The sequence below is a fragment of the Brassica oleracea genome, chromosome C4 (assembly GCF_000695525.1).
Source record: "Brassica oleracea var. oleracea cultivar TO1000 chromosome C4, BOL, whole genome shotgun sequence".
Classification (NCBI taxonomy): Eukaryota; Viridiplantae; Streptophyta; class Magnoliopsida; order Brassicales; family Brassicaceae; genus Brassica; species Brassica oleracea.
The window spans coordinates 1,858,217-1,872,979 of NC_027751.1; the positions used below are offsets into that span (position 1 = coordinate 1,858,217).

Genomic DNA, 14,763 nt, shown 5'->3' on the forward strand with positions numbered 1-14,763 from the left:
CAAGACTGTATAAAAATTAGGATTAAAGGTCACTCCATCAAAAGAAAAGTATGAGGAAAACAAAATTTGACAATTTCAACCAACCAACCAACTTAAGATGTCGACAACGAGTATAACGATTTTTTTTTTTTGAGAAAAAGAGTGTAACGAATTTTTATTTAAAAAAAACGAGTATAACGAATGCATGTGTTATACGATTTGTACAAAAATATAAATACATGTCAAGAAACCAGTACAAAGAGAATATAAGAGAGTTTCGATTTAGATATATGGATTGCATGTAGTCATCAAGTCAGCAGTTGAAAATTTACCCCATGCAGACTCGTTTTATTATTCGTTCTGTAATGGGATTAGGTCGTTTGTGTTGAACCCATATACCAACGAAATGACTCATCATACAAAAATGACATTGACTAAGTTTGATCTCCTTCCAAATTGAATATGGATGGACCACAAAAAATGGACTACCAATCTATAGAATACGGTTTTGTTTTTGATAATAGAATATTACGTGCTTTAGGAGTTAGGCATATATTATAACATCGAGGATCAAAAAGCCGAAAACATGTCATGTGATTGTGCAATTAAAGAAGTGTCCCAAAGTTATATCATCGCAAAATGGTCCACGACGAACTTGCCTCAGTTTATCACCTCACGTGGAAGGTCCCATGTCCCATGTTTTCTTTTCAAGTTATTATTACATAATCTATCTAGTCAGCTATTGATGTAGAAGTAGAAGTACTAGTACTAGTTTTTTTCTTGTAACCTAACCAAAAAATTTCTATCAGCTGATCAGCTCAGTGTACTCTACATAGAGAAAAAGAATAGTCGGTGTTCATGTGCTTTTGATAAATCATGAGTCCATGTGAGACATAACTTGTTCACTCAAGAAATATACCATTCACAAAGGCCACCTCAGCTGTATCGAGAAGGGGTCTGTTGTTGTTGGTTCCGATTAAGAGCTTGTTATGGTTTCTTCAACCTTGAGGACAAGCTTGTTTTTCATGGGGGAAGATTGATACGATCTCATATTGGGCTCACAGGAAAGACAATAAGCATGAAGCTTGTATCATCCAACACTATCAAGAGTGTCAAGACAATGATGGAAGAGAATGAATGAATCCCCCAGCAACATCAACGGCTGAATTTTTTCGGAAAGAAACTCCAAGACAGTCGCCTAGTATCTGATTACGACATTCAGAATGAATTAACTATTCAGTTGCTTCTCCGTCTCCGTGGTGGTGGTGGTGATAGAAACCTGAGTCCCATTATTGGGTATCAACAAGAAGAACATCCTGTTATATGGGAGTACGAGAACTGTGCAATCCCGTATAAAATGGAGTCTACTGAGGTTGCTGTATGGCATATCACGAAGGCCCTAGAGAAGATTGATATAACTTCTCCTCTGAAATTGATAATTGAACAAAAAATTAGATCTGATAAATTGGAAACCAGAAGATATTCTAAGATATAGTTAAATTTAGATAGCATCAAAATTAGAAAATATAACGTAAATTGAATGGAAAAAAAATTATTTACAAAATAATGATATGTATTTTTGAGTATAATAAACTTTCACAATTTATGATAACAAAGTTCTAACAAATTTATTCGAATAGAAACATATTATTTTGATGTAATAAAATTATTGAATATCACATTAATGTTAAGTATATATGTCTAAAATAATGACACATGATTTAGATATTATTTTTGATATATAATTAGCTAATCAGATTTAATTAAAATAGGTATGCATTAAAGTAATGTAAGAAATTAAAATAATACCTTTAAAAGATATCTAAATTATAATTAATTTTAATGAAAATCTTGGTCAAATGAATCAGTTTGATAAGATAATGTCGATTTTAGAGAATTTAAGGATAATTTGTTTTTGGTTAACCAATTATGAGTTTTATGTTAAACACCAAATCAAAAATGTATGAGAAAGAATGATTTGACAAAATTATGGAAACTTTATAACTATTTTGCATTTAAGTAAAATAAAGTGATAGACAAAATAAGGCGAAAAATAGGCAGTGTTACAAACATTTTATTTCTCATCAATCTTCTGTTTTTTACCAATCACAAATTATGTAATAAAACGACTTCTAGAAAGTTAGTTCAAAATTTATAGAATATCACTATATCTCAAAACTCTTCTTAAATTATATAATACCAGAACTTTTGATTTTCAAATTATTTAAAATTGATCAATTATTTTTAATAGTTGTGATTATTATTCACATTAAAAATTTATAAACATAATGTATAATTTTTATATAATGTTTATACCCGCGAAATCGCGGGCTACCACCTAGTATAATTTATTTAAAGAATTATTCAACTTTTTTTAAAAAAATTATAATTTATAATATTATTTACAAAGTGGTTTTTCACAACAAACGTTAAAAATTAGGGTTATTAATAAAATTTTATATATAAATAATAACGAATTTTTTTTGTAACGACTTCATTGAAAATGAACTGAAACAATCATCCACAAACAAGATGAAACAAAACTCCAAAGAGAAACACAAAGAAAAGGCTCAACCGTAAAAAGATCTATGAGCAATTCAAAGTAGATTCTCTTAAATTCTCTGATGCAGCCAGGATGGACCTCCTAACGCCCCGGCCATCACGAAGGACACTCAGAGCAATCTCTCTCGCTTTCTGATTAGAGAAGACAGACTCTGTTTCAAAAGCCACCGACCGAAACAGACTACATAACTCATCTATCTCTCGAAGTATAATACGAAAGCGAGGCCAGTCTTTTGGTCTCCTAACTGCCTCAGTAACTTCTCTAAAGTCAAACCCAATCACAACTTCGTGATACCCTAGGTCTTTCATGCTACGTAGAGCCCATACCAAACATCAAAGTTCAGCCCTAAACCTATTAGGTGAAAAAGTGATGGCATCTTTAGCATGATGAAAGAACATTGCCTTAGTGATCTCGGACAATATACAGGTAACGCCATAGCTATGGACTAGAGAAGAATTTCTTTTCCACCAAAAGATAGTGTTTTTAGCAAACCAACCTTTAAGTGGCTTACTCATCTTTTCACCAATAAAGGCTAGAAGCTTCTGTTTAAAGCCACTGAAACATTCCGGGAGTATAATTTTTTTTTGAAAAAGAAGATAATTCTTATATATACCGACGGACACAACTAGGGTCAAAACCAGCGGGAACCGGACACGTGTTGAGGTCAAAGAGGCGGAGGAAGACGTGAAGTCTCCTGATCAGGAAGAAGACCATAGACCTCTCTTTCCCCAGCTATCCATCCAATTCCGACTTGCCAAATCAATGTTTCTTGGATTGATCATGGACTAATGAGTGGATTTGGATGGTGTCTAAAAAACAACATTAGGAATAAATCTGGTTGAAAGGAATGTCGCAGAAGCTTCTCCGCATGGCATGCTCAAATGAGAGAAATATTTATTCAGCCATTTTTGAAAACGGGCTCTGCGAACTAAATCAAAATGATTATTTGATCAACCGAACTTCAAAACAGAATTACAGGATTACACACAGTTTATAAATGTTGTTCTATTCCAACTTATATATGTCATTCGTCTCCTAAATGTATGTAATGATATCTTTGCTAAAAAGAACATGTTATTCCATATAAATCGTAACTCTTCCAAACACTTGTAATAACAATTAAGCTTCACTTAGTTTGTAACGAGTTTTGTTGAACAAAAAAAAAACCTTTCATGTAAGTTGTCTTTTAGTTAATGCAACAACAATGGATTAATGTAATCAACAATCCAGTGTAAAAATTACTCTAAAGGACCAAACTCATTCTTCTTCTTCTTGTTGCTGATACTGTAATCTCTTCTTCAGCAACTTGGGCCTTGGTCTCATGGGCTTCAAGAACTCAGATTGCAATCTCACCATCTCTTTCAACACACTAATCAGCCTCCTCTCTATCTCCTCGCCGTCCGCCTCCAAAGCTCCCAGGCACCGTGCAACCGCCTCCGCCGTGCTCACGCATCCACCCACCGGCTCCATCCTCAAAAACAGCTCCGAATCGTAGATGCTTCCCCCGCTCACGGACTCGTCTATCCCCGCGTCCAAACACACCCTCACGGCCCCCGCTTCTCTCAAAACCTCCTCGCTAGCCTTCACCATCTCCTTCGCGTGCTTCCACGTCGCGTCGAACACGATCAGCCTCACCGGCGGTGGAGGATCCGAGGTGGTCCGGTTTTGGGATTTGAAGTCGGAGATGGTGACGGCGGGGGAGGAAGGAGAAGACGGGAAGAGGTAGATCGTGCGGGACGGTTTAGGGAGGGAGGATTCTGCGGCGGAGATGTGGCAGTGGCGGAGGCGGCGGCCGGGGACTGTGGTGATGTTGGTTAGGGATTTGACGAGGAGAGGCGTGGTGTTGAGCTTGTGGCGTGACTCGTGCGGATGGTGGAGGATGAGTATCTCTGTACTCGTCGCGATTGGTTCCGATGGTATGACGTGGCAGATGCAGATCGGTTTTGGACGGTCGCAGTTGCTGCAGATCTGACGGCGTTTCTCCTCCTCCATCGTCACTGACTCTGCCACGCGAGCGAGCGTTTCGAGTTTTAAATGAAGAATAAACTTTGAAACGACGTCATTTCAACTTACTATTTACGATACGACGTCATTTCGGATTATTCACGATACGACGACGTTATTTCGCTTATTTATGATACGACGTCATTTCGGATTATTCACGATACGACGACGTTATTTCGCTTATTTATGATACGACGTCATTTCGGATTATTCACGATACGACGACGTTATTTCGCTTATTTATGATACGACGTCATTTCGGATTATTCACGATACGACGACGTTATTTCGCTTATTTTTATGATACGACGTCGTTAGAGCGACGACTTTTGTTTGTTTCTCTCCCACTACCACTTTCTTGCCTTTGTTGATGAAGAAGAGATTGGTTTTTTATATGGGGGAAACATTATACACTCACAAAATGTATGCTTACAGTAAAACATTACAAGACTTTCTCCACAACCCCCAGAAGAAGAAAAAATTTAAGGGAACCAAAAAGAAAAAAGAATAAGACACAATCTGTGTATAACTCTGTTTCTACTGCAACCTCTACACCATCATACCAACTCCATCAACAACGGGTCGCCTTCAGCCATTTGTCCAACCAGTTTAATAAAATCTTGTTCGCTCGATATGCTCCACGGATGAACAGCAGGCGCTTGAGCAGAATACAAACTCAAAGAAGAATTAAACGAAGAGGACTTCTTCTTATACACCATTGAACCAAGAACCGGGTCAAAGTTAAGAGGCGAATCCATCGACATGAAGAACATCGGCACAGCCACTTTGTAATGCAAATCCATATCTCCCACGAGATCAACAAGGTCGACAAAATCGGTTACAAGTCGTTTAGGCACGTAGAATACCTCTGAGCTGCATACCGTTAAGGCGTCGAGATTGTTCTTGGCTGCTTCCTTGTAGTTAACTTGGAAATGAGCCGGCATTGTGCTTACAGTTCTCTTCACTAGCTCTGCTTGTACAGAGAACCAATCAGACTTCCCGGTCGGTTTCACTGATGTCCATGACTTGGATACCTAAACAAGGTGTGTCACTGTAAGATAACCATATAGAAGTAGATTCCAATATGATGAGAATGTTATCGTACCTTGTCTGTAGTCCAAATCTTAGTCTTGTCAGCTTGAAGTAGATTCCAGTAGTTGAGGACTGTGTCGTCTTCAACAAACAAGAACCCTTCTGCGCTGCTGTATCGATTGAATATCTTTGGTAGATGCCTGAAACATACATATAAACATACCATTAGATGTAGGCCTGCGACTATTGACCGAACCGAACCAAAAAGTTAGATTTTCGGTTATTTCAGTTAGAAGGTTCGGCTCAATTTGGCAACTAAAAAAAACTTCGGTTTTCGGTTCGGTAATTGGTTAACCAAAATTGTGAACCAAATTAACCGATTTTTTTTATTTTTATTCAATTTAAACCAAAAATTTAACCAAACTAACTGCAAAACCAAAAAACTTCGGTAAAAATTCAGAACCGAACTAACTGAATTTTTTTTAAATTTTATTCAATTTCAACTAAAAATTTAACCAAACTAACTGCGAAACCACAAAATTTCGGTAAAATTTTTGAAGCCGAACTAACCGAAAACCGAACTAAATTTCTTTTCGGTTCACTTCGGTGAGATTTCGACCGACCTGAACTAACCGAATTCCGAACTAACCGAGGAAACCGAACCCGCAAGCCTAATTAGAAGCTAGAACTTGAACCAACATATACTAATCTTAAGAACATTCTTACTTGTAAATGTGATCAAGTTTGGCTTCTTCAACATAAAGATCCGAGTTCTTCCTAGAAGACAATATCACAACGGTCTTGAACACTCTACCGTAAAGCAACCTCCACTCAAGAGCAGTGCGTTCAACAGGACCATTACAAAACATAACAAGGACAACGTTCCCAAAGTTCTTCCTCCACCTTATCAAGTTCCCTATCTCAGTACTCACCGTGCCCGTCTCCTCAACACCGAGATGAACCGAAGGCAGCTTCCTAGGAACAAACTCTTTCCTATCCCCATGACCTATATTCGCTCGCGGACGGTCCAGCTCTAACGACATCAGCCTCGGCTGCTGGTACCCGACGGTGATCAAATCCTGAAGCCAAGCAGACGTGAATTTCAAATCCTGTTCCGTCCAAAACCCTTCTTCAGCCATAGCAAAGCTCAGATCAAGTATCTTCTCAAACAAACTATGCTTCTCCGATCTCCAAACGAGTAAGAACTTGATCAAACGACCGACGTTGACATGAAGATCCTTCTCCTCAGCAAAAGGATACGCCTCGATTCTATCGAACCGGTGAGCCGTAGGTGGATAAACAGCAACGTAACCACCAAGCTCCCACAGTAACCTCTGTCCCCAGTACCCTCTCAGCACATCAGAAGCCATGGAACTAACCGAAACGGGAAGCATCAACCCCCAAAACGCGGACGAATGGTAAAGAGTGTTGAAAGAGTTAACCGGCAACATCACACCTTGAGGCAAAGCCACTTTAGGAGCATGCTCGTCGAACTTAACATCAAACCCTTCTAAAGTAGTCTTCCTAGTGAAGTAAAAAACCGAATCAACATCAGGTAAACCGTTGGAGATCCCTTGCTGTATAAACTGCTTACCACCGAACACCTCAGTGTAAAACTCCTCGTGATTGATCTCGCCTACATTCTCTAACGGCAAACCTCTAGGCCAAACAGAACGTTGTCCAAAATGAATATAAGGATTCACCACAGTCCTGTTAGGATCCTCATGACTATACTGTAACATCGGTTCACTAACTAACTCAACGTCAAAACACTTGCCTAGATCACCACCAATCACTTCCCCACGATCATCCGCGTCGTAGATCTTGTTAGCACCGTGCTGGATCGCGAACAAGTAACCAACGCTCTTCCTCACGAAAGAGTCATAAGGCAAGTGATCCAACACACGGTAACCAAGCTCAGCTTGAGCGTCTAGAGATAGAAAGATCGCACCTTTAAGACTCCAATCCTTGGGTGTCATCGAGTTTCCGACCGCGAGAACCTGCCATCCTTTGATCTTCACCAACCCCTTGAGCTCCTCGGTGGGGTAGTTAGTCACCGACACCACGATCCACTTCTCGGTGACGAAGGTGGAGTAAGGGGAGGCCTTGTCGGGGAGGACTCGGATCGAGTTCCATTTGATCTGGGGGCGAGTGAGGGGCTGGAGAGACTGAGTTGACTGGGTCTGGAAACAGAGGAGGGAAGCGGTCTCGGTGGTGTTGTAGAGGAAGAAGAAAGCTAAGATTGTGACGATGGAGAGAGAGATGACGACGATTCTGGAGAGATTCTCGGAGACCCAAGTGGAAAAGTCTAGGCTTTTGGGTTCGCTGAATCGTCGGATCTCTCTCATCTGAGACTTCGCCGCACGATCTTGAACCAACATCGGATCAGAAAGGTCGAAACTTTAGGAACTTTAAGCCTTGTCTGAATCAGGAGGAGTTCAAATTTTGAGATTTTGTGATTTTTTTTTTTTCAGACAGAACAAAGAAAGATACTACGGTTGGTGTCTTGTCGGAAAGCGTATGAATGTAATGGCGGTGGTTGGAATTTGATGTTGCTTAAGCTTGAATGCAAAAGAGCTTGGAAAGCGAAGTATGGTCCGTGAGCTGGAAGGTCGAGGGGGTTTCTTATTAGTTATCGCCAAAGAGACAAATGAACAGTAGTTCTTGCTGTAATCGGTAAGACCAGGCAAGCCACCACATGAAGCAAACGCTAAACTACTAAAAATGTATTATACGCAAATGGTTTAGTAAACTCACTTGTGACTGAATCCAATTTATAACAATATATCTGAATAAATTTTGTATAACAGTATTTCAGGTTATAATATTATCTAAATCCGATTAAATTCAATCTGATATCCAAATAATCAAACCCAAATATCTGAATTATCTTTTCAAAAAAAAAAACCTGAATTATTACCAAAATAATACTTGAAACCTAAATAAATAATTCAACTAATTAACTTCATATAATATGCTGACAAAAAAAATTCATATAATATTTTAAAAATATTTAAATCTGAAACATTATTAACCGATCTCAAAATTAGATCTGCATTCAAAATATTATTTAAACAAATCCAATCCATACATAAAACCTAGAGCTGGGAATTTGGGTCATTACCCGCGGGTCCCACCCCGTTTGATCCGCCGCGGGGCGGGTGCGGGTCGATCGATTTACAAATTTCAGCATGCGGGTGCGGGTGCGGGTTGATTCGATTTTTAGCGAGGCGGGTGCGGGTCAACCAAATTTGAGTCGCGGGTACCCGCCGACCCGCAAAATAAAAAAAAAATTTATTTTTTTCTAATTTTTTTTAAAATAAATAAAAATATGTAAAAAAATATATAAATTAATGAAAATTATATAATTTAAATTATAAATGTATAATTTTTATTATAAAAAGTAATTAATTGATAATAAAAATAATTATTTATTAAATTTAATATTATCTGCGGGCCCCGCGGGTTACCCTCAATCTTAGCGGGGCGGGTGCGGGTTTGAGATTTTTCTTTCGCGGGTTATGCGGGTCGGAATTTTGAGTTTAAAAAATAGAATCGATCCGCGGGTTGGCGGGTCATGCGGGGCGGGTTGACCCGCGAACCCAGCCCTAATAAAACCCAAATAAGATGTACAAGACTAACCAAATGATAGTAAAATATTATAGAATTTACCAATACGCCCACTACCAAATTTTCACATTTTTATTTTCAAGCACTTAAACACTTTGGTCTCAAAAACTATCAATTTAAAATTTTCAGTTTAAATATAAGAGAACATAGAGAAAAGTAGCATTTAGAGTCATCAATGTTTACTCGACTTTATTTTATCAAATCATCAGTTCAGATGTTTGTGAAACCGCTCAGAGGAGGAAAGAAAATAAGCCTCGAGCTTATATCATCCAACACTATCCACACTCTCAAGACAAAGATTGAAGAGAAGGAATGAATCCCCCAGCAACAGCAACGGTTGAGTTTTGCCGAATGGGCATTATAAGCTCAATTAATTTAGTAAAACTCATGTTAACTTGTATACACTGATATATGAAACATACGAAATTTTACTAAATTAATTGATAAAAAAATAGAACGACGCCCATTTACCATGTAAAAGAGTTTAAAATATATTAATACAAATGTAAAATGTGGTTATAAATTTTAAAACAATCCTAAAAATTATATGCTTTGGTATATTAACCATTTACCGAAAAACTGAATATTTTGTAGGGGTTAAGTTAAACACATAGATTTTGAGAAAAATTCAAAAAATATGATAATACTGTTTTAATGAATAGTTGTATCATGAACTAACATATGATGATGGTCAGAGAGGTTTGGAACCTTTGTTGTCACTTTTTCTCTAGAATATGGATTTTATTGTGGTTTGTCCACTGATTTAGAGAGCATATGAAGTTTTACTAAATTAATTGATAAAAAAATAGAACGACGCCCATTTACCATGTAAGAGAGTTTAGAATACATTAATACAAATGTATAATGTGGTTAGAAATTTTAAAATAGCACTAAAAATTATAGGCTTCAGTATATTAACCATTTACCGAAAAACTGAATATTTTGTAGGGATCGTTAACACATAGATTTTGAGAAATATTAAAAAATATGATAATATTGTTTTAATGCATAGTTGTATCATGAAATAACATAGGATGATGGTCAGAGAGGTTTGGAACCTTTTATCTCTCCGTTTCTCTAGAATAAAGATTTTATTGTGGTTTGTCCACTGATATAGGGAACATATGAAGTTTTACCAAATTAATCGATAAAATAGAACGAGGCCCATTTACCATGTAAGAGAGTTTAGAATACATTAATACAAATGTAGAATGTGGTTGAAAATTAAAAAAAACATTAAAAATTATAGGCTTCAATATATTAACCATTTACCGAAAAACTGAATATTTTGTAGGGGTTAAGTTAAACACATAGATTTTGGGAAAAATTCAAAAAATATGATAATACTGTTTTAATGAATAGTTGTATCATGAACTAACATATGATGATGGTCAGAGAGGTTTGAAACCTTTGTTATCTCCGCTTCTCTAAAATAAAGATTTTATTGTGGTTTTTTCACTGATATAGAAAGTATATGAAGTTTTACTAAATTAATTGATAAAAAGTAGAACGACGCCCATTTACCATGTAAGAGAGTTAAGAATACATTAATACAAATGTATAATGTGGTTATAAATTTTAAAACAACATTAAAAATTATAGGCTTCAATATATTAACCATTTACCGAAAAACTGAATATTTTGTAAGGGTTAAGACATAGATTTTGAGAAAAATTCGAAAATATGATAATATTGTTTTAATGCATAGTTATATCAAGAAATAACATATGATGATAGTCAGAGAAGTTTGGAACATTTGTTGTCTCCGTTTCTCTAGAATATGGATTTTATTGTGGTCTCTCTACTGATTTATGGAGCATATGAAGTTTTACTAAATTAATTGATAAAAAAATAGAACGATGCCCATTTACCATGCAAGAGAGTTTAGAATACATTAATACAAATGTAAAATGTGGTTTGAAATTTTAAAACGACACTAAAAATTATAGGTTTCAATATATTAACCATTTACTGAAAAATTGAATATTTTGTAGGGGCTAACACATAGATTTTGAGAAAAATTCGAAAATATGACAATATTTTTTTAATGGATAGTTGTATCATGAAATAACATATGATGATGGTCAGAGAGGTATGGAACCTTTGTTGTCTCCGATTCTCTAGAATATGAATTTTATTGTGGTTTGCCCACTGATTTAGAGAGCATATGAAGTTTTACTAAATTAATTGATACAAAAAAATAGAACGATGCCAATTTACCATGTAAGAGAGTTTAAAATACATTAATACAAATGTAGAATGTGGTTAGAAAGTTCAAAACAACCCTCAAAATTATAGGCTTCAGTATAGTAACCATTTACTGAAAAAGAATATTTTGTAGGGGTTGTTAACACATTGATTTTGAGAAATATTCAAAAAATATGATAATATTATTTTAATGCATAGTTGTAACATGAACTAACATATGATGATGGTCATAGAGGTTTGGAACCTTTCTTCTCTCCGTTTCTCTAGAATAAAGATTTTATTGTGGTTTGTCCACTGATTTAGGGAACATATGAAGTTTTACCAAATTAATCGATAAAAAAATAGAACGAGGCCCATTTACCATGTAAGAGAGTTTAGAATACATTAATACAAATGTAGAATGTGGTTGAAAATTTTAAAACAACACTAAAAAGTATAGGCTTCAGTATATTAACCGTTTACTAAAAAACTGAATATTTTGTTAACACATAGATTTTGAGAAAAATTCAAAAATATGATAATATTGTTTTAATGAATAGTTGTATCATGAACTAAGATATGATGATGGTCAGAGAGTTTTGGAACCTTTGTTGTCTCTGTTTCTCTAGAAAAAAGATTTTATTGTGGTTTGTCCACTGATTTAGGGAGCATATGAAGTTTTAGTAAATTAATTGATAAAAAAATAGAACGACGCCCATTTACAATGTAAGAGAATTTAGAATACATTAATACAAATGTAAAATGTGGTTAGAAATTTTAAAATAACAATAAAAATTATAGGCTTCAGTATATTAACCATTTACCGAAAAACTGAATATTTTGAAGGGATTAAATGCATAGATTTGGAGAAAAAATCAAAATTATGATAGTATTGTTTTAATGCATAGTTGTATCATGAACTAACATATGATGATGGTCATAGAGGTTTGGAACCTTTCTTCTCTCCGTTTCTCTAGAATAAAGATTTTATTGTGGTTTGTCCACTGATTTAGGGAGCATATGAAGTTTTACCAAATTAATCGATAAAAAAATAGAACGAGGCCCACTTACCGTGTAAGAGAGTTTAGAATACATTAATACAAATGTAGAATGTGGTTGAAAATTTTAAAACAACACTAAAAATTATAGGCTTCCCTATATTAACCATTTACCGAAAAACTGAATATTTTATAGGGGTCAACGCGTAGATTTTGAGAAAAATTCAAAAAATAAGATAATATTGTTTTAATGAATAGTTGTATCATGAACTAACATATGATGATGGTCAAAGAGGTTTGGAACCTTTGTTGTTTCTTTTTCTCTAGAATAAAGATTTTATTGTGGTTTGTCCACTGATATATATGGAGCATATGAAGTTTTACTAAATTAATTGATAAAAAATAGAACGACGCCGATTTACCATGTAAGAGAGTTTAGAATACATTAATACAAATTTAGAAAGTGGTTAGAAATTTGAAAACAACATTAAAAATTATAGGCTTCAGTATATTGACCATTTACCAAAAAACTGAATATTTGGTAGGGGTTAACACATAGATTTTGAGAAAAATTCAAAAAGTATGATAATAATGTTTTAATGAATAGTTGTATCATGAACTAACATATGATGATTGAAACATTTTTTGTCTCCGTTTCTCTAGAATAGAGATTTTATTGTGGTTTGTCCACTGATTTAGGGAGCATATGAAGTTTTACGAAATTAATTGGTAAAAAAATTGAACGATGCCCATTTACCATGTAAGAGAATTTAGAATACATTAATACAAATTTAGAATGTGGTTAGAAATTTTAAAACAACCCTATATATTATAGGCTTCAGTATATTAACCATTTACCCAAAAACTAAATATTTTGTAGGGGGTTAACACATATATTTTGAGAAAAATTCAAAAATATGATAATATTGTTTTAATGCATAGTTGTATCATGAACTAACATATGATGATGGTCAGAGAGGTTTAGAACCTTTGTTGTATCCGTTTCTCTAGAATATGGATTTTATAGTGGTTTGTCCACTGATTTAGGGAGCATATGAAGTTTTACTAAATTAATTGATAAAAAAAACCGAACGACACCCATTTACCATGTAAAAGAGTTTAGAATATATTAATACAAATGTAGAATGTGGTTAGAAATTTTAAAAGAACATTAAAAATTATAGGCTTCAGTATATTAATCATTTACCGAAAAACTGAATATTTTGTAGGGGCTAACACATATATTTTGAGAAAAATTAAAAAAATATGATAATATTGTTTTAATGAATAGTTGTATCATGAACTAACATATGATGATGGTCAGAGAGGTTTGAGACATTTGTTGTCTCCGTTTCTCTAGAATAGGGATTTTATTGTGGTTTGTCCACTGATTTAGGGAGCATATGAAGTTTTACTGAATTAGTTGATAAAAAAGTAGAACGATGCTCATTTACCATGTAAGAGAATTTAGAATACACTAATACAAATTTAGAAAGTGGTTAGCAATTTTAAAACAGCACTAAAAATTATAGTCTTCAGTATATTAACCATTTACCGAAAAACTGAATATTTTGTAGGGGTTAACACTTATATTTTGAGAAAAATTCAAAAAGTATGATAATATTGTTTTAATGAATAGTTGTATCATGAACTAACATATGATGATGGTCAGAGAGATTTGAAACCTTTGTTATCTCTGCTTCTCAAAAATAAAGATTTTATTGTGGTTTATCCACTGATATAGAAAGTATATGAAGTTTTACTAAATTAATTTATAAAAAAATAGAACGACGCCCATTTACTATGTAAGAGAGTTAAGCATATATTAATACAAATGTAGAATGTGGTTAGAAATTTTAAAACAACCCTAAAAATTTTAGGCTTCAGTATATAAACCATTTACCGAAAACTGAATATTTTGTAGGGGTTAACACTTATATTTTGAGAAAAATTCAAAAAGTATGATAATATTGTTTTAATGAATAGTTGTATCATGAACTAACATATGATGATGGTCAGAGAGTTTTGGAACCTTTGTTGTCACTGTTTCTCTAAAATATGGATTTTATTGTGGTTTGTCCACTAATATAGAGAGCATTTGAAGTTTTACTAAATTAATTGATAAAAAACTAGAACGACGCCAATTTACCGTGTAAGAGAGTTTAGAATAAATTAATAGAAATGTAGAATGTGGTTAGAAATTTTAAAACAACCCTAAAAATTTTAGGCTTCAGTATATAAACCATTTACCGAAAACTGAATATTTTGTAGGGGTTAACACTTATATTTTGAGAAAAATTCAAAAAGTATGATAATATTGTTTTAATGAATAGTTGTATCATGAACTAACATATGATGATGGTCAGAGAG

At 34.6% G+C, this 14,763-nt stretch overlaps 2 protein-coding genes across 2 annotated transcripts; both read right to left on the minus strand.

Moving 5' to 3' along the window:
* Positions 1 to 3,606: 3,606 nt before the first annotated feature.
* On the minus strand, positions 3,607 to 4,660 carry LOC106339553 (DTW domain-containing protein 2). The gene has a single exon (XM_013778383.1). The coding sequence runs from the start codon at positions 4,532 to 4,534 to the stop codon at positions 3,800 to 3,802; it is 735 nt and encodes a 244-aa protein (XP_013633837.1). The 5' UTR covers positions 4,535 to 4,660; the 3' UTR covers positions 3,607 to 3,799.
* Positions 4,661 to 4,933: 273 nt separating this feature from the next.
* On the minus strand, positions 4,934 to 8,321 carry LOC106342788. Its single transcript, XM_013781824.1, has 3 exons — positions 6,305 to 8,321; positions 5,652 to 5,778; positions 4,934 to 5,580 (listed from the first exon to the last, which is right to left on the minus strand). The coding sequence occupies exons 1-3, from the start codon at positions 7,957 to 7,959 to the stop codon at positions 5,104 to 5,106; spliced, it is 2,259 nt and encodes a 752-aa protein (XP_013637278.1). The 5' UTR covers positions 7,960 to 8,321; the 3' UTR covers positions 4,934 to 5,103.
* Between the last annotated feature and the right edge of the window lie 6,442 nt (positions 8,322 to 14,763).